The sequence below is a fragment of the Sciurus vulgaris genome (genome assembly GCF_902686455.1).
Source record: "Sciurus vulgaris genome assembly, chromosome: 8".
NCBI lineage: Eukaryota > Metazoa > Chordata > Mammalia > Rodentia > Sciuridae > Sciurus > Sciurus vulgaris.
Window position 1 is genome coordinate 55676543 of NC_136468.1, and position 20197 is coordinate 55696739.

General features: G+C 34.7%; 2 protein-coding genes across 5 annotated transcripts in view; one reads left to right on the top strand and one right to left on the bottom strand.

The window, feature by feature from the left end:
* Nucleotides 1-20197, top strand: part of TMEM243 (transmembrane protein 243) — a 54701-nt gene that overhangs the window by 18222 nt on the left and 16282 nt on the right. Inside the window, exons 4-5 of one of the 2 annotated variants that reach the window (XM_079151723.1) lie at nucleotides 976-1080; nucleotides 2387-2993. In XM_079151723.1, coding sequence (XP_079007849.1) covers nucleotides 976-1080; nucleotides 2387-2509 — 228 coding nt within the window. In that variant the 3' untranslated portion in view covers nucleotides 2510-2993. Of the gene's footprint in view, nucleotides 1-975; nucleotides 1081-2386; nucleotides 2994-20197 lie in introns of those variants that run through there. The other variant, XM_079151724.1, reaches the window with a different exon arrangement.
* Nucleotides 2900-20197, bottom strand: part of DMTF1 (cyclin D binding myb like transcription factor 1) — a 46417-nt gene continuing 29119 nt past the window's right edge. For all 3 annotated transcript variants that reach the window (XM_079151698.1, XM_079151697.1, XM_079151696.1), the window contains 11 exons: nucleotides 18980-19137; nucleotides 17651-17683; nucleotides 16674-16783; nucleotides 14121-14349; nucleotides 12646-12797; nucleotides 11183-11392; nucleotides 8527-8612; nucleotides 5920-6075; nucleotides 5143-5517; nucleotides 4349-4496; nucleotides 2900-4153 (listed from right to left, as the gene is read on the bottom strand). In XM_079151698.1, the coding sequence (XP_079007824.1) occupies nucleotides 4044-4153; nucleotides 4349-4496; nucleotides 5143-5517; nucleotides 5920-6075; nucleotides 8527-8612; nucleotides 11183-11392; nucleotides 12646-12797; nucleotides 14121-14349; nucleotides 16674-16783; nucleotides 17651-17683; nucleotides 18980-19137 (1767 nt within the window). In that variant the 3' untranslated portion in view covers nucleotides 2900-4043. The remainder of the gene's footprint in view (nucleotides 4154-4348; nucleotides 4497-5142; nucleotides 5518-5919; nucleotides 6076-8526; nucleotides 8613-11182; nucleotides 11393-12645; nucleotides 12798-14120; nucleotides 14350-16673; nucleotides 16784-17650; nucleotides 17684-18979; nucleotides 19138-20197) is intronic.

Here is a 20197-nt window from a genome sequence, read left to right on the forward strand (position 1 = left end):
AACTTTTAGGACTAATACATAAGCATGTTAAGTGTTCTAGTCATACTGAATGCTTTCAATTTTACTACAAAACTGTAATTGGCAACTTATGCAGCTAATTTGATTTTCATTATTAAATTCCCCAGCTGAATACAAGAAATAGTTCAAGTCAGACAAATGAATTTGCCAGTGTTTCCTTGCCTAGTAAATTTGTAAAAATGTCAGTGGCTACCGTCAACTCCATTCTGATGTAACCCACCATAATTCCCCATTTGTCACTTGGTAACTTTAAAAAGATTTGGTCAGTATATAATATAGTGATTTTTCCACCTTGTATAGACAGCAGGGTACTATCATAATAAAATAAAGGTATATTTTCTATAGTTTGATATTTTTCAGGTACATTTTCACTAAATTTATTAACATTAGAAGAATGGGTATAATGGTGTATGTATCTATAAACAGAAATAGGTTTTAGGAACCCACCTTTTAGTGTTTTTCATAAAGTAAAAAGTACAACCAGTTTTGATTATATTCATTTTTGGTAGGAGTATTCAGAATAAGATGGGTAGAATTTTTACCAATACAGTGATTAATTCTGAGAATAGGGTTTAAATGATTTCTAATCTTTGTTAATGAAGTGATTATTTTGAGATTAGCTAGTTTTACTGATCTTTTGTCTCCTTTCATTAAGTGAGGGAAAGGCTAGAAAAGGAGGAATTATTAAAAGAATCAAACTTTTTAAAACAGTGTATTAACATTCCAGAAATCAAACATGGTGGCAAATATATTTATAATGTGAAGCAGCTTCTAGTATTACCTTATCTAGATTTGATTTTACCAAATCTTTTTTTTTTTTTTTTGGTGGTGATGCTGGGATTTGAATCTAAGGCCTCAAGCATGCTAAGTATGTGCTTTACCACTGACTTACAACCCCTACCCCCTAACCAGTCTTAGAATTAATCTTAAGGCTTCATATAATTTCTCTCCACACAGGTAACGCTGATCAGTGCTTTTGTTTTCCCTCAACTACCTCCCAAACCGTTGAATATATTTTTTGCTGTCTGCATCTCTTTGAGTAGTATTACTGCCTGCATACTTGTGAGTACTATTTAGAATTTAAATGTTGCAGTGTTTAGGATAGAGATTCCCAGGGTCTATATAAAGGTTTTCTCTAATACCACCCCACACTCATCCTCAAGATGTCAGAAATCTCAATTATCTCAACTATTAATTGTGCATTAGTTTTTGCATCTGAATTTACTTTATTTATTCTTCTCCCAAAATCCCAGAATTGGAACTCCAAAGGGAAATTTTCTGTTCTCTTAATAGTTAAAAAGTAAAGGAGAGAAATTAGTGAAATAAGTAGCTGAAATTTTGATATGCTTATCTTCACTCAAAGGATATGACACATTCAGGGCCCAACAGGCTTTGAGAAATGCTCTCAATGAAAGGGATTTATTTCCCAAGTTTCCTGGGAAACTTAAAGCTGCAGTTGTATCCTTGTCACAAGAATGTTTGATTTTACTACAAACAAGCCCTTCTTTTCTGTAAAGAAACAAAGATTGTGGTGGCTCCTCAGTGTTTATTTAGTAGTCGGTGGGGGTTTTGTGACCCTTGAAAAACTGAATCACAACTATAAACCTTTAAAAACTGCTGTTTAGGCTAGGCATGCCCATCTGTAATCGCAGCAACTTGGGAGGCTGGCTGAGGCAGAAGGACCAAGCCAACAGGGCCCTTGGCAACTTAGTGAGACCATCTCAAAATAAAAGTAAATAAATAAAGAAATAAAAAGGGCCGGGGATGTGGTTCAGTGGTTAAGTGCCTCTGTGTTAAATCCTCAGTACCAACAAAACAGTTGTTTTGAGTCACATAGGACTTAAATCATTAATAGTAATTTTTATTGAGTTTACGTTGAACTGATTTTGCTACAGTCCTATGACCTAAAGGAAGAACTGGCCCATCTCACTTGGGGAGCCTTCCTGTCTCCTGTGGCTTGAAGCCTGAGTGACTAATATTGAATAGTTAAATCTAAATGCGTTATGTACTGTGTAAGCTCTATTTTGTTTGCCAATTTAAAAGTTGTCCTCCCTTCTACTAGTACCAATACATGTTTTTAGCTAGCTTGACAGATTATTGATGTACTGTGCAGGTTTGAACGTAGAACAATGTAAACCGAAGAGTAAGTATGATCTTGGGATACAGAAACCCAGGTGGTATTACTTGAATATAAAACCAGCAAATTCTGGCTGCACTGGTCTCAAGAATGTAGACTAATAGAAGGCTGTTTCACTTACGGAACTGAATACTGGTTAAATTGGTGGAGAAAGAATCAGTTGTATTTTAAATTTTAACAGTTGGCCCAGTGGCTATTATTACTTTAATTTTTATTTAATTCTTCTTTTAGATCTACTGGTATCGACAAGGAGACTTAGAACCGAAATTTAGAAATCTAATTTACTATATCGTATTTTCTATCATCATGTTATGTATATGTGCGAACCTGTACTTCCATGATGTGGGAAGGTGAGGCTGCCAAGGAGAAATACTTACCAGGACTCTTCAAAACTATACATTAGGACAGTGAATAAATGCTGGATTAAAGTATGCTGAAGAATCTTCTACAGAAATCTGATACATGATTTTCATGTTAATTGTAAATCTAAATTCCCTCTTGTAAGGGAGACATATCATAGATCTCACTGCTTTTTTCTTTAAGGAGCTGATGTTGCACTCAAAACATTCCAAACCTTAAAGTTCAAACAGCACAAGTACTTTTCACTTTTGAAATTCACTTTTTTTTTTTTTTTAACAATTGCATGGCAAAGGCTCAAAATCTTGCATTTTAAGACAAATATTCTTTTATTTGTTAAACTGAATATACAATTATTGTTCCCTAGGCAACCAACTTTGCTTATAACTACAATTTCACGTTAACAAAACACAGACAGCAAAAAGACAACTCTGATTGTGAAGATCTAATTACAATAATAAATAAAATAATTTATACAAGGGTTTTTTTTTTTTTTTGTGACTTTTCTATAGGGGTCATATTCATTTAAGCCCTAGAGGCTAGTTTTGGCTTAACCCTTCTCTAGTATAGGAATGACTCTTGATTTGTTTCCTTTTGTTACAGAAGCAAATTTTGTTTTGTTTTTAAAAATTGCCTGAGAGGGAGAAGTTATACTGTACCTCCACCAGCTAGTGCACTAAGTGAATGGCAAACTCTGATACCCCCTCTAGTATTTTTGGGTTACCTATGTAGTAAAACATGTAATAAACAGTCATGGTATCGGGGACAGATAATATTATCTCCTTCCATATTTGGTTTAATTTTACTTCAAAGTGCTAACTCTGTAAACTAGTAACAGTGGTTTCTGATGAGGGGGGTGAAAACTGCTTCATGACCAGCGGGTTGTTTACTACTCTTACCCATATTCCCTTTAAAAGTAATAAAAAACCTGTAGTGAATTTTCTTGACTCTAATGCTGTCCTCTTTACCCTGCCTCTACCAGCTCCCACTGCCAGCAATGGGGTAAACAAAAGTAACCGCAACACAATTACCTCCTAGGTCTCTGTATTTGTACGCTGGTCAAGGCTCAATACTATTTCATCTTTTTGAAGATCACTGATAGCTCTAGACCATTTGATATGACTTCTCTGAAATATAACCAGGCCTACTTGAGACTGATAGAGTGCCATGTTTATCTGCAGAGATGAATATTACTGCTTTTAAACCAGAGCAGTTAAGCTTTGGTGATTTAAAAAACTTCTCTGTAGCTGAAGTAAATGAAATTCTGTCCTGACAAATAACAGTAAACGCAGGGATCTGTGCAGTTAAATCTTCCACACTCTACTAATCTACACACTGTCATTAAACTGGACCTCAGATGATATACTTAAAAGGAGGTAAAAAGTCATAGCAGCAACAATGTGCATGGCTTAAGCACTGTAGCTATTTAAAAGCCCGAGGAATGGTAAAAGGGGTTGCTCCTATTTCTTTGGAGATATTGTAATTAACAGTGTGGTTCCTTTGCTTGAACTACCTGTTTCTAAGAATTTAATTAATGACAATTTACCAAATCCTCAACATCCTTCGAGTCTTCAGAAACAGGACTGCCCAAAGATGATCCAATGATATTTGATTCTTCTTGATGATGTTGGAGTATGGGATCTGTAATGAATTAAGTTTCAAGTTAGTCTTTTCCATATATTCATTTTTTAACCCATGTCAAGAATTTATGGTAAGTATTCTACCAGAGTATAGGATTTAACAAGTTTTTATGTTGGATCAAGAAAAGACTTACGGCCCACTTTTCCCCTTTAAGATTTATCAGGAACAGGAGATAAAGAGTTGTATTACAGTTACCTGTTAGTGTTGTCAAAGGCAAGACAGATTCAGTATCAATAACATCAGATGCCTGGATAAAGCTGTGTGGTGAAGGAACGATAAGTATTGTTTCATCATCAATAGTCGTTTGATCAACTTGTTCTACTATGGTGGGTGACTCTAAATCCTAAATAATATGAAAAAAAAAAGAAAGAAAGATTTTGACTAATTCCTTGTCAGTTTTCCTTAAAGTCTCTACTTGTCTAGGTTTGACAGCACTTAATTCTCAAACATATTCCATTTTAAACTGAGAATATAAGAAGAAGACTAAGATCTTAAAAAGATGGCCATGTTAACCTTAATAATCTTGAACTTACTAAATGTTAACAAAAAGGAGCTAAAAAGAACTAATTCAGTTACAGGTCACCTGAATACAGAGGAAACAATACTTTTAATACCAGGGGATAAGATTCCTAAGCCTAACCACAAAGATCTACTATTAACCACACTGGGAAGTGGGTTCTAACAAATATTTCTTAATCTACTGAGGGTGGAGAGAGGGAAAAATTGTAGTGAGGAACTGTGCTGAGTCAGAGCATAGTTTTCTTATTCCCTCTGACTGCCACAAGTAATTTCTCCCTGCCCACTTCTGTGAGAAGTATCACTGTTCACTCATACTTGGGTGGTCAGAGAGAGGGCTTTGTATTTTGTTTTGTGAATCTAAAGGAAGGAAGAAAGAGCTCAGAGTATCACTTTAGTGATATTTCCAAATAGCAGATTTGAGCTTGAAGGCAAGAACCCATTAGGCTGTTGTTCTATTATGTGCTACTTACCTCAGTAACATAAGCACTGGCCAAATCAGAGGGGGACTCTTGTTTAAGGTCAGTGTCAGAGATTTCTTCTTCTGTTCTGACCATAACACTGTTCATCAGTTCTGTGCTATTTTGGTCACTGAATTTGGATACATGAGCATCATTAAATGATGGCTCTATAGTCATCTTAGGCTGATGAATTTCATCTGGGAAAGTGTCTGCTTCTAGAGCATCTGGAGGCTCAGGAAAATCAGATGACTGAATATCACTATCTACTGTCAGTTCTGCTTGGGATATGGAAGAAGTGATGTCCTCTGCAGCAACAGTCTGAATGATGACTCTTGGTGTGTGACACTGCACTGTGACATTGTCACTTGTGTTCAACAGATGTTCCGGCTATAAAACATTAAAGAAAACTATCAATGGCAAAATGGGAAAGTAACACTAGATTTAAGTTACTGAACAAATAACTTTTATAAGTGGTACCCCACTGTCCCCTCCCATATTTTTCACCTCTGCAACTGAAATGTTTTTAACAGTATTTTTTCTATAACTCCCATTCTTTACTCACTAGGTCCCCTGCTCTCCTAAATTCCCTATTCTGATGCACATCTGTCTCATAAAAGGAGGAACAAAGGGTAGTATCCCAGTGAAGGAAGAATGAGGATGCAAAATACTGAGTCTGGGACAACAGCAATAGGAGATCGTAGTTAACAGTTTTACTGCTTATATTTTTTTATCAACTAGTCCTGGTCTATAAAAGGCACTCAAAAAATCAAGTAAAATTATGTAACATACAGATAAAGCATGAACAATGATCTGTTCAGGAGAAGCAGGAGCAGCAGCTGTCAGGGTTACAGTGGGACTAGCAGTCAGAGTTAGGGGAAGGCCTTGACTTGAGCTTGTCTGAAGTAGGTAGGTGCCTGGAGTGCCAGTGGGCTGTAAATGGAAAGACTAAAGGAGAAAAAAAGGAGACAGCTTAATATAGATGTTAACAGACTACTGATTAAGTTAACCTCTCCATCTAAAAATAGACTGACTCTAATTTAGCTACAAATGTACTTACCAACCACGAGGGTGCAAACAAATAATAAAATGAAGGGTGTGCTATTTTGTACTAGCTATCTGTCTCAAATCATTACTTGGCCTGGAGGTTTAGCAGGTAAGACATTTATCCTGCTCTTTGCTTCCATGTATTTCCACCATCTGGTCTCAGCTATTTGTTTCAGGGCACCAAAACACAGATGCATGAGCCACTGTGTGTAGTGCAATAAACAACCCAGCATACTTAATCATCTCTCTTTAATCTTTCTCTGTAGCATATAAAAACAGGCAGTATCCCAGTTTAAAAAAAAAAAAAAAGGTGCACATTTTTTTAAAAGGCACAATAGCAATGTTCACTTACTTGAATTCAAATTTTCATAGTATAATTTTAAGAAATGTTTTTTGTATTAAAGGAAGATGTACCAAAATGTCAATTAGCAATGCTCTGAAGAAAAAAGATGCTTATCTGAAAGCTGGTTAATTGATCATACATTTTTATCTTTTGAGATTTTTAAAGTATAACAAAATTATTCACTAATAAACCTTTCATATGATAAGCTTCTATGTAATTTTAAATTAGGTGTAGCATTCTAATAACCTCAAGAAGTGTATGTATTTAAAATAGGGGGTGAAATCATGTGGCCTGTTTTTTGGTCTAATATTATCTTGTAAACTCCTGTGTGATAAATTCCTGAATACAGGTTTCTTTATTGCTTACATGGGAATTATAGCTATCTCTCATGGGAAGAGTTAAGATTAGAAATGACTATGAAAGTGCCTAGCACCCAACAGGGAGTCAATTTCTCCTTTCTGTAAAATTGAAAGCTAATAATTTTCCTTAAGAGTTACATGTACAGGGGCTGGGGATATAGCTCAGTTGGTAGAGTGCTTGCCTCGCATGCACAAGGCCCTGGGTTCAATCCCCAGCACCAAAAAAAAAAAAAACCCAAAAAAGAGTTACATGTATGAATCACATATGGACAGGCATAACTGTAAACACTGTGTATATATATATTACACATTTTATTTAACACATATATTTTAAGTCTCCATTTTTTGAAGTTGAGTTATTGGTATCAGCCCCTACAAATAAACTGGGAGAGGTCTCTGAATAGTTGAATGTGACCCTGTAAGTAAAAACCTGAACACAAATCTCAAATGTATGTGTAAGTGTATTTTTACTTGGGAAGGTATAAAAAAACATAAAATTAAGTTGCTTTCTACCTGTGTCATGTTGTCTTGTGCATCGCTATTTTTGAGACCAATTAAGTAAGTTTCAAGTTTCATGGATAGAAAGAGAACCTTTTGCTATGTTGGTCTTTGTCCTGGGATTTGGTTGTGGAGAGGATGAATAAACTTTTCCACTAATACCCTCTATGTTTTTCAAAGTAAATTATTCTTGAGAGAATTTAATATTATTTTCTACTTAATGAAATATGAACTAATTCTGGGTTTCCTTGTTTTAGAAACCAGAAAAATGACTAGGACTTTTTTTTTTTTTAAATTTTCATCACCACCAAAAGAAACCTCAGATATATTAATAATCATGTCCCCTTTCACTGGGCCAGAGGCAGCCATTAATCTTCAAGTAAATGGGAGCCCTACACAGACACACTTTTACCTAAACTCATCATAAGCTGAAAATGCCATCTAAGTAAAAAAATGCATTTAATATCCCTAGTTCACTGAACAACAAAGCAACACAAAGTACTGCTTGACACTTATAGTATCAAGAGTATTGGTTGTTTAGCCCTATGATTGGATAACTGGACTCTAACTTGCTGCTTCTTCCCAGCATGGTGACCACATATTGCTAGCCCAAGAAATGATCAAAACTCAAAATTTAGCATTCACATACAAGTTTTTATGTGGAAATATTTCCATTTTTCTTAGAAATACTTTGGGATTAGAACTGGTTGTTTGGCAACTCTATTTGATCTTAAGATTTTTACCAAACTGGTCAAACCATTTAGAACTGAGACTTTAAAATTCGGTACCCCTGGTGGCTAGTAAGGTGTTTACTGAATGTTATTCAACAGCTCATGATTTGTTGTCCCCAATCCTTTTCTCAAAAACCAGTATTAACTTATGATTCAGTCCAGTCCAGTCCATGGTAATGTGCTCTACTCATTAGCACTGTCATTTTCATATGTAAAAAGACACTGGATTACATACAGATGAGGAAAAAGCAAATTTAAAAGAATTATAAAAGTGGAAGTCTGATTTACATCTAGTCTGCTATTCATCTGGCCTTAAATGTTTAGTTTCATCTCTTATATGACAGCATTTTTAAAAATGTTACCAAACTCATCTTTCTATGCATAAAAATGGACAATATCCATTATATTAAGTATTACTCACTGGAAGGATCTCAAATGTCTGTAGTGTTCCACTGTTTAGTGTTATTGTTTCTGAGTCAACAGTAGCAGCAGGGGAGTCTGTTGAAGCTGTAGTAAGAACAAGGACAAGAATAAAATGCTTTATAAAGGTTCTCCAGTGTACTCAATTGTCATGAAGGCAAATTCATTTTGAAAAATTTGTCTGTAAATCTGAGTCATTTTAATTTATAAGAGAAGAATAATCTAATGGATTTATCTGGGACGACACATAGATCAGATACATGTCACAGCCAAGTCTAGCCCACTGTGTTATTGGAACACAGTTGTCCACACTTATTTTTCTATGATTGCTTGTGTATTTGAACTACAAGGTGCCTGCTGCAGACACCATAAATCTTTAAATGTCTTTAATATTATCTGAGCATATATAGAAAAGGTTTGGCAAGCCTTTGTATGTAGCAGAAAGTTTCTAATGTTAGGAAGCAAGAGGAACACAACAAGGCTAAATGAAAAGAGAAAGAAACTTGGAAAAACTACTTTCAGAACATTCTGCTAAACAGTATGGGTGTCTGAATTGGTAGCCCCATAACAAAGGTATTAGTTCTAGCAACACTGCTTACTAGTAATGTAAACCTCGGCAGATAACTTACTTTAATTCAAACTGATGTTCAGAGATTTTATCTGTCCTGTCTAGTACATATAGTTGTTCTGAGGATAAAAAGTGCTTTTAAGAAGAAGAAATAAATGTAGTTTAGTATTATATCAGAATACCATATTTGGGGGATTGAGCAGCACTTTAGAGATAAGGTCGTATAATCTCTTTAAAGGTATGTTAAACTGAGGCTCAGACTTAAGCCAGTGTTTGTCCAGTTATACAGAATTAAGACTAACAAGAACAAATGTGATCTTTGGTGCTTTCAGTCATAAATCATTTGCATTTCTCCTTTCACATAATTTATAGTAAATAGTTTGCTGATTCATGTTCCCTAGCCTAAAGAAACAATGGAGAGATTTTGGTTAAAATGCTAAATAAAATAATGGGTGGACTATAGACCTCTTACTATACTCACATATCTTGTTGGGAGAAATAAAATGATTTGAAATAGTGTTTTAAGATGATGATTATGAATTAATTTTAAAGTACTATTTATAAAATGTTTGCTATCTTCCTAGTAGGTATTGTCAATCCAATGAAAACTAAAAATCTCCATGCACAATTTACAACCAATATTACAACTCATATTTTATATTAACTAGTAATTACAGTTACTCTGCAATTCTTTGTCTATAAAACAAAAACAAGAAAGGCCAAAGAAAATATAATTCTTAATGCTTTATTACACTGGAAGGAAGATGAAGCAAATAATCAAACACAAATTAAGAATTTTGAGGTAGGATGTTTAAATATCTCTAACGTAACTTTGTTTGCTTTGTGGTGCTGGGGAATCAAACCCAGGGCATCATGCATGCTAGACAAGCACTCTACTACTGGGCTACACCCCCTACCCCACTCTGACAGTCATTGTATATACAGGCATGGTGTTGTTAATAATAAAACCAGCAGGTGACTTAGTAGGTATCAACCACAGGATCATACAACATTTGGAAATGTATGGGATGTTTCTGCTTGTAATGACTGGAAAGCACTATTGGCATTTTGTGGGTGAGGTCAAGGGACACTGAGCATCCTACAATGTGAAGACTTCTTTCACTCAAAATGCTAAAAACTGCTTGGCTGAAAATAATACAAAGTGACTGGTATACTTATGGGTAGTATTCCTTTCATAGGCATTATGTAGACCCCCTCCTAAAAAAAAAAAAGTAAGATAAAGGCAAGTAGAGACTATTCTCATTTCTTTTCTGTCATTACAATCCAAGAATGATGGGAACATTACAATCCAAGAATGATGGGAAAAAGGGGAGAACTATCAACTTTGCTTAGAGCTGAAGAGAAGTATTTCCCCTCCCCACAATAATTGCTGGTTTCCCATAATCTCACTAAGCACAAAATCATCAGGTGCTAAGAATTGAGTGATAAAAAAAAGTTTCCCTGTAGGAAACTGGCTTAACTCCAAGAAGAAAATCTTCCTCAATCTTACCAAAACCCATTTTACATATGACCACAAATCCATACCCTATCTGTGTGTCTTCTGATAAAAGTTGCTATAAATGATATGCTACCTTTTGAACTCCATATCTTTTGCTCCATTAAATCATTATTTTAGACGGTTTCCTAGTATTAATTTTTATTTCTAATTGATTTCTAATGAATCCTTTTTTAGTTCTTTTTAGTTACACATGACTGTAAAATGTATTTTGACATACATACATACATGGAGTATAACTTCTCACTTTTGTGGTTGTACATGTTGTGGAGTTAACATTGGTTGTGTATTTATGTATGAACAGAGGAAAGTTGTTTGATCTACTGAATCCCTAATTATAAAATCTAGAAAGATGGTTAGAATGATTTATAATGGCCAGGTTTTAAGTTCTTCCTGTCACACATTCTTTTTTTCTACAAATATTAACTGAGCTAAATATAAAATGCCTTAGTTTTCCTTAATTCATCAACTTAGGTAAATTTCTATCAATACTCTAAAAGATTGAAAAACATCTGTCACTAACCAAATCATACAAATCCCAGTGGCAAGGAGCCCTGAGGTTCCAACACTTACAGACATGGGTGATTTGAACTGGAATCTGCAACGCTGTCATGGGACTTGGAGAGATGGCTGTATTATCTTCCAAGCGGGCAACTCTGATCTGAACATGCTGTACACTGGAATTGGAATTACTGTTTGGAACTCCAGATCCTGATTTATTCTCCAAAAGTGTTGGGTTGTTTTTTTGGTTCTCATGTAACTGTTTAAGACCTTTTATTAAGACTGAAGGGAGATGGGTAGACAAAAAGAACATGACTCTCCGACAGACCACCATCTAAGCAACAAGGGAGGTGGGGTAGGAGGGGTAAGGAGGAAAGTATTTGGAATAAATAATTGCATAATGAATGTGAGAACTAATCAAAATAACAATAAAAATATTAACACCACAATCTCTCCTGAAGATTTGGAAACATTATCCATCTAACAGATTAAAAAAATACATATTTTTTTTTTTTCTTTTGGAAAAGAGGGTCTTGTTATATTGCCCAGGCTTGTCTAGACATTCTGGGCTCAGGTGATCCTCCACTCCTAAGTAGCTGGGACTCCAGGTACATGTCACCATGCCCAACCAGATTCAGAAAATTCTTAATACCATGTTCTTACCATTTAAGAATCATAATGCAAAAACCAAGAGTGGACATTGTTAATTTCCATTTTTTTTAAACAGATATTTTATGTCCTAGGGCTTACTGACAGAATTCCGATTATTTAGGAAGAATACTGTCAATGCTAAGCAACTTATTTTTAAACAGTGTTCATTTTCCTCTCACTGACTCAATGGTACTTGATTGCTTATAAAGTTATGACTGCAGAGGTAAGTATAGTAATATGCAGCCACTCTTGAGGTCTTGCACAAGGAGGCCTACTCCAGATTTTTTTTTTTTAATCAAATGAACATTCCTTAGCATTTAATTCTCCTTTGGAAAAATGGTAGTTGGAATTTTACACTAAGGGGAATGAATTTAATAACCTAAATTAAATAGGCTATACAACTCAATTTAATGCAAAGTATGCTGTCTTCTTATTTTAAGCAAACCAAATTTAGGATCTCTGGATTTATATAACAAATGTAGTTAGAGTTTACAGAGTTTTTCTTCTACAAAATACAATATCAAAGATTTTCTCTAAATAAACCCTGTACAGGTATTTAAAATTATAAAACTCACAAAAGATGATGTAAATGTAAGTATTAAGAAATCTCTGTACAAAAGTAAAACATGTACAATCTATTTCCTCTTTATGTGGAAAAACAAGAATTGTGTAAATGTCTATATCTTCACCTTTTGGTTTTGGGTATTACAATCACATTAACTCTCTTTAGGGAAGACAGTTACTCAAAGAAATAGGTCACAGTTTTAAGTGAAAATCTGCTATGATACTTTTTTTACCTGCAGCACAGAACTTTTAACCTCTAACTCCAAAAGAGTAAATACGGTAAGAGAAGGGAAGGACTTAAAATGAAACCAATACATTACCAGGGAATGAAACATCCTTATGATTTGCAATTTGCCTTTTGATGGTCCACCATTTACTTCGAAGCCATTGTGGTGAACGGACACTGCTCCATCCTTCAGCTAACAGATCCCAGTTTATGTCATTTTCATCAGCTACATCAAGCTCTGCTATCCTACAGGGTACAAAAAACCATGTGTTAGCTGTTAAATTCATTACTCCCTAAGAACCCTCCTTTGACTACAGGTGGTGATGACTCTGGTAATAAAGGGAATGGCAGATTATGTTACTCTTACGCTGCATGGGGAAAGGATTCCAGGAATGCCGACTTGCTTCTAGAGTTAAGAGCTAAGAAATATCATCAGCTAAACCCTGCAAATAGTTATAACCAGATGAAGCACTGTGAAGGAAAGGGAGTAGACTAAAGATTAGATAAGAACAGGTTTAGTTGTATAATGTTGTGCAGTGTTTTAAAGTGTGGTCTTCACTACATTATTTCCTGCATCTTTCCATTTGTGAAACAAATGTGTTTAAAAATGAGCTATTTAAAAAGATGACTAGTGGAACAAAATACCCTTAAAGACAAAAAGACAAACATCAGCAACCAAAAAACTCCAAAACAATGGTACAACTAAATTTATTTTTGGAGGGGGGGGTGTGTACCAGGGATTGAACCCAGGGGCACTTAACCAAGCCACATCCCCAGCCCATTTTTTATATTTTATTTTGAATCAGGGTCTCTCTAAGTTGCTAAGTCTGGCTTTGAACTTGAAATCTTCCTGCCTCAGTCTCCTGAGCTGCTGGGATTACAGGCGAGTGCCACCGTGCCTGGCAAAATTGTGGGTTTTAAAGGTCTCTCTTATCCATTTCTAGTATTAACTTTTGTGATGATCTTGATTTTCAGCACAGTAGTTACAGTAAAAATTTCTTCAGTGTCTTAAATATTTTCTTGCTATTTTTGTTCTCTTCAGTCACTGGGTCTTAATGGTTAAAACCAACAAATTAAAAATAATACTCTTGGAATTATTATCTTAAAGGTGTTTTTAAATTTGTGTGAAGCTGACAGTGTGAGTAACTATAGACTGGGTCCCCCTTCTTGGAATTCTTAGCACAGTAGCCAAGGATTGAAGGGCATGGAGACTGAATGGCCCTATTACCCTAAACATGTACCCCTAGGCTAGGACTGAGGCACATTGGTGAGACAGTGGAAAAGCTGCACTGCCGCTGCCTGTGCCGTACCTGTTCTGTGGATATAGAGGACTTCAGTCTCCACGCCTTCAATCTGGTACTTTGCCCGGGCACTAAATCCACTAAAAAGGAACAAACACAAAACAAAAGAGCTCAATATGAAATACTTAGATCTTAAACAATGGCTCTCTATGGAAAGGATGTTTTTCAGACATTAGGCATCTAGGAAAATCAAAACAGAAAAGTCAATCAAGACATCCATAGTAACTGACAGTTACAGTTTTTTGTTATTAAAAGATTTAGGACAAACCTGAGGATGAGATTGATTTCATCTTCCTTGGTCCACTCAGTACCCCCACTTTGTTTCCAGTTCAAGTAGTTGAGCCACTTAGAACGACACTGCTTTTCTGAGCGAGTACCCACACGTTCAGCCACAGCTGCCCAAGACACACCCTGTGTGACTATGTCACCTGGCTCAGTGCTTGTCAATTCATGAACCACCTCTGCAAGTCTCTTTTCTTCTTCTTCTGTCCATTTCCCTGAAAGAAGGAAATAATCCAGACTACCACTGCTACCTTCTTTTACAAATTTGGGTTAGGCTTTTATTTCCTAGTACTGGGAAGTAGGCAGTAGTGGCTAAGAGTTTATTTGGTGAATGGTCCTCTGGTGAGAGACCACACATACCTACTGATAGTTGCATTTTACTAGTCCAGTAGGTCTCAGCACAAAAGAAAACAAAGAATCAAAATGGAAAACACTGACTGACTTTTTAAGGAAAGAAAAACTATCCAAAATATAACTGCAAAGAATTATGTATTCTCAAGTTACACCAAGAACTTTATGTATATAAACAGCAAGATGGGAAGAGCTTCACTGATGGCCCAGTAGGCCCAAATTCATGCTTTCACTCAACAACTACCCTGCAGAAATGGAGTAAATTCAAGAGGCCATTAGTCACAAGAATGAATGATGAAGGACAAATGGAATAAAATCTATTGGCTCCTACTAATTTTAATAAAAACTAAGTTTATACTATCTTCTTACCCCATTATCCCAATTCCACACTACTGTGATCAATAAAGTTTGACACTAGTATTCATGCCCATTTTTATTCCTGTTTTTTTAAACCCATGAACTTAAGAATAAATAATATCAAATATTCCTTTATTAAAATTTTTAAATTTTTAATTTTTTGGTGGTGGTGGTACTGGGTACTGGGGATAAAATCCAGGGGTGCTTTTTTTTTTTTTTTTTTTTTTTTTTTGCAGTGCTGGGGATCGAACCCAGGGCCTTGTGCTTGCGAGACAAGCATTCTACCGACTGAGCTATCTCCCCAGCCCGCTCCAGGGGTGCTTTAACACTGAGCTACATCCCTAGTCTCTCCCTTTTAAATTTTGAGACAGGATCTTGCTAAGTTGCTGAAGCTGGCCTCAAACTTGTGATTCTCCAGCCCCAGCCTCCTGAGTTGCTAGGATCAAAAGCATATGAAAACATGCCCAACTCTCAGTCTTTTTTTTTTTTTTTAACTTATGGAGACTTATGCACTTGAGCAAAACAACAGGGAAACAAACAGAACACCCTTTCTTTAATCCTCCTTGACTTCTGATTTTAATTTAGTTACTAGTAGCCAAAAACTAGAAAATTTCAAAAGGGCTATGCTGCTGGCTTTCAAGGATTCATTCATTTAACAAATATCTATAAATATTTATTATATAATAGGCACAGTTCTGGATAACATGGATTGATTCAAGTCAAAGCTCTCCTATCCTAGCATGATATGAAAGGAAGAGCTCTGAGATTGTGCTATTTCATGATGTGGCACACAGGAGAAAACTTAGAAAAGAGAGTTGGCACATCAGTCTCTCAGGCTGGCAATCAGACCATACTATGGTGTCCTTACAGATTATGTTAACAGGAGTTTTATACTCAGTACCTTACACAAATTTCTGTGGTCTTATCCTAAATCTCAAGTTTCAATGCCTACTTCATTCATTAAGCTAGCCATAACCAAGAATGAGAGAGTTGGTGAAATTTGTTTTTAATGCCTTGCTGGTAAATAGTGATGGTGGATTAGATAAGGACATATACTTGATTTCACTTTAATGAAGTTGGGATATATATACTCTAGAAGCTGAAGCTAAATTTGAGAACTGTTTTTTGGTTTGTTTATTTTTATTTTTACTTAAAAGACTGAACAGAGATTCAGAGAATCTTTAGGGAACATTAGTTCCCTACAAGGAAACTAAGAAAGCATCTATTCTAATATCTTATTTTCCTTTGAGAAAGAGGACCAAAATGATTAAATGATAGCTAATGACAGAGCCTAAATACTGTTGTTGAAAGTTAAGTGACAAAGGTTAGTTAGGTCTAACATTATCACCAGTAAATTTGTGTATATTTGTAGATTGGCCTGGAGACTGAAATACCAATAATCATAAGCTGCTTTTCTTTAATGGGAAAATATACTTTTAAGTTTGAGATAAGCAAAATACATATAAATCTTTTGAACACAACTTCTTCCTAACTTGGGACTTGTGGAAACCAATGTTTCTTACAAATATGAGATGATTAGCTACTGTTAATAAAGTTCTTCTGGAACTTAAGAGATGCTGTGTCCTTGTGAACAATGTCACTTTACATAAATAAATAAAGCACAAAAATGAAGATTAGTTGGAACTGCTAAACTGGGGGCGGGGGAGAAAGAAAAAGAAGGCAAAATAAAGTTGAATTAAGGTGAATGATAAATTTTTTTCTTAGAAGGCAGTATCTGCAGGAGTAAAAGGCCCAAATGATGACAAAAAACAAACAACAAAAAAAACACAACCAAATCCAACAAAAACCCCATCAGTAGCATTCGTAGTACCTGTGTTGCAAGTGTCCTTCATCAGTCGACACCGATCTTTGACGGAAGATGCACTTCTTCCTAGGGCCGCCCCTATTGTTGCCCAGTCATTGCCATGCTTTATCCGGAGCCTAAAACAAGAGTCTGCCAATCAGCATTTGGTTCAACTGTTTTCTCCCTTTTAATTTCATCATTTATTCTTCATTCTTCTTCTTCCCATTTGACTGGTTTGGAAGTTGTGGGCAGCAATACTTTGAGAGCCAAAGTTTGAAAGTGTGGCCTTTTATTGGGGTCCACAGTTGTCTGTGGGTGAAAAAAAACAGGCAGCAATTGCCCTTTTCCTGGGTCAGAGAAGAAATAAATAACTTGGATATGTGTTCAAAAAAGACCAAATTCCCCTCAGGTTATTGACACAATCTCCCAGGTAAGCCCCAGATTTTTCCCTTTTGAGCAAACACCTTGCAAACTCTTCTTCAGACATCAGAAAAAGTTGCATAGATCCTTATCATAAATAGGAAGAACCTTCACGTTTTTTTTTTCATGATCCATACAGTCCATTAAACCATACTTTTTATTACCCTAACTCAATGAAGCAAAAGTATGTTTCTGAGACTTCAACAACCTTTACAAGGCAGTCAGTAATGATATTCGGTGAAACATTTGCCAACTCATCATTTTAGACTAAGCTGTGGAGCACAAACCAGGTTTTGGGTCTATTACATAAAAGTCCCCAAAACACCAAAAATGACTATCTAAGCTCTTCTGAAACCTGTTTGTGGCATTTGGTGATTATCAATAGGAGACTAAATTTGTATGCTATGGATGTAGCTACTTTTTGCAACTCTAGATCAGATAAGCTCTTTTTATGGTTTATCATGTTTAATAGCAGGATTAAATTATACCAGTCTACCAAAAATCTCAAAATTTCATATTAAAACTTTTAAAAACCCAAGACAAAATCCAACAATTAGAGTTAATGAAAACAATTTAAAACTTACTCCTTGAGTTTCTCAATTTCTTCAGGTGTATATCTAGAAATGCAGAGAAATTTTAAAAAGATAAATTAAAATAAAGAATGCTAAAAACCTTAATAAAAATCAGAATTTCACTTAGGGAGCTCAATATTAAGTCAGTTTATGGATCATATTTTAAAGTAACCCATTTTTAAGTGAATCAAAAGTTAAATGCTTCTATCATCTTTATTAAAAAACAACAGTAATTTTAGTTACAGAAAAGGTAAGCACTATGCAATTTTCTTTATGAACATTTAAAATGATTTTGCTCCCATGCTCCTAACTCTTCCTTTATGTCAAAGTTAAGTTTAGGCACCCTAAAATTGTAACTATTTCAGAAAGACTCATGTATAACTAGGCTAAAAAAAAATCTAAGGAAAATTCTCTCAAAGCACTGAAAAAATTAAAATTATCCTCCTTTTTTATTTATCCAAGCATGAACATCTGGCATACCCTTGGCTTTTTATATCAATACAGCCAGTGCACTCTTCTTCTATAACATGTCCATTTATTTAAAAATTATAAAAGGCCGACCACTTTTTAAACACTTGGAAGGCTTATGAAGTTAAGTCATTCTTGTTTCACTTTTTAAAAATTTCTTTTTCCACTCTCATAAAGCATTATTTAATTCCCTTCAGCTTTTAAATATATTTTCATTAGCAAGGAGCTGAAGAGCTAGAGGAAAAGCAGCACTATAAGCTTGCTAATATCTAGGAAACCAGACTACTGTTACCTAAAATTCCCAAAGAGAAATTTAAAGTGTCAGTAACATGACATAATCAATGAAGAAAATTAATGATGCCTTCCCATAAATGTTGCCTGTAACAGAAATTCAAAGTCTGTGTCCAGAATTATAGTTACTTCCCTCTCTGGTTTTATTTGGAAAAAAAAAAAAAAAAAAAAGTCACAAACTTAGTAATGCTACCAAAAAAAAAAAAAAGTATACCAATGCATTTAGAGTTCTTTTAACACTTCCTATATCTTTTACCACTACCATACTTTGTATGTTATTAACTACAAATGCGATTTTGCCATATTAATTATACTGTCTTCCATTTTATATATATATATAAATATATATATAATTTATAACCAGATCCTAATTTCTAAGAGGCCTTATAATGAAGTTTTATCATATAATTAAGGTAGACCTGGATGATAAAAATATTAACTGTAATTCATAGCTATCTCCACTTAAGGACCCAATCATAACTCAACTAAAAAACAAAAACAAAAACAAAACAAAAACCCAGACAATTCCTTAAATATTTCCCCTAATTACATGAAAACATGCAGCATTACAAGTTTTCATACTTTCCCACATGGTTTCTGTCATCATACATGCGAAGCACTCTTCTATAAACTGCAAACAAAGGCCGGTTCAGACCCCATGCTATAGTCCTGTAGAAATCTTTTCTTTCGTCTTTTGACATCTCAAAGATGATTTCTGTAGCATCTTTTATTCCGCGTGCCTAAATGGGTTACATTTCTTTGATTTAGGGATTTCTGATAAAATGCATGTGGACATACTATGCTTTTAAAACTTGTTTTAATGTTAAAGGTCATTAATGGCATCTAGAAAAATAGTATAATGCTAATTCATTAGTAAGTCACAAACTTTTAAAATGTTGAGATAAGAAAGTGATGCTTAAATGCTCCTTTTATAATCAAGTTGTATTAAGTTCAATAAATTCAATTTCTGTTAACTCCTTTTAAACTGTATTTAAAATTTTAAAACAAATATAAAGTAAGTAAAAGGAAGAAAATTATAAGAGAAAATTGGAAATCAAAGCACAGAAAGGAAAATTAATGGAGAAATTGATTCTCTGAATATATTACGATTAAAATTTGAAATGATAAACTTTTGGCAAAAATTTTAAAAAGACAAATAATATTAGGAGTGAAAAAATGGGGCCTACAGAGATGCTTTGGAGATCAGACAGCAGAAGAACATTATATACAACTTTTGGTAATAAATGTGATTTCAGATAAAATGAGTGAATTCCTAGAAAAAGTCAACTTACCAAAACTAACTCTGAAAAAGACAGAAATCAGGCACAAACCAACAAGAAAACTGAATCATTTATTTATATTCTTACCTCAATGAAAACACCAGGTACCACTGACATTACAGGTAAATCATATCAAATAGTCACATAACTTTAAAACTATTCTACAGTAAAAACAAACAAACAAACAAAACAAACAAAAAAAAACACAGGGATACCTCCTTGGTCATTTTAGCATAACCTCAGTAGCAAAACCAGACAAGGACAGTTTCAGAAAAGAATATTCAGGCCAATCTTGTTCATTAACATAGACCCCCAAATCCTAGTATTTTAGCACACTGAATCCAGCAATGTATAAAGTTAATGTATCAACGCAAAAAGTGAGTTTAACACAGGAATTTGTGTCAAATGCAGGAAAACCTACTAATGTAATTAATCATATCAGTAATTTACAGAAAAAATATAAAATCTTAAATGTGGAAAATACTCATACAATAACATTCATATAGAATAAAGTTGAGCA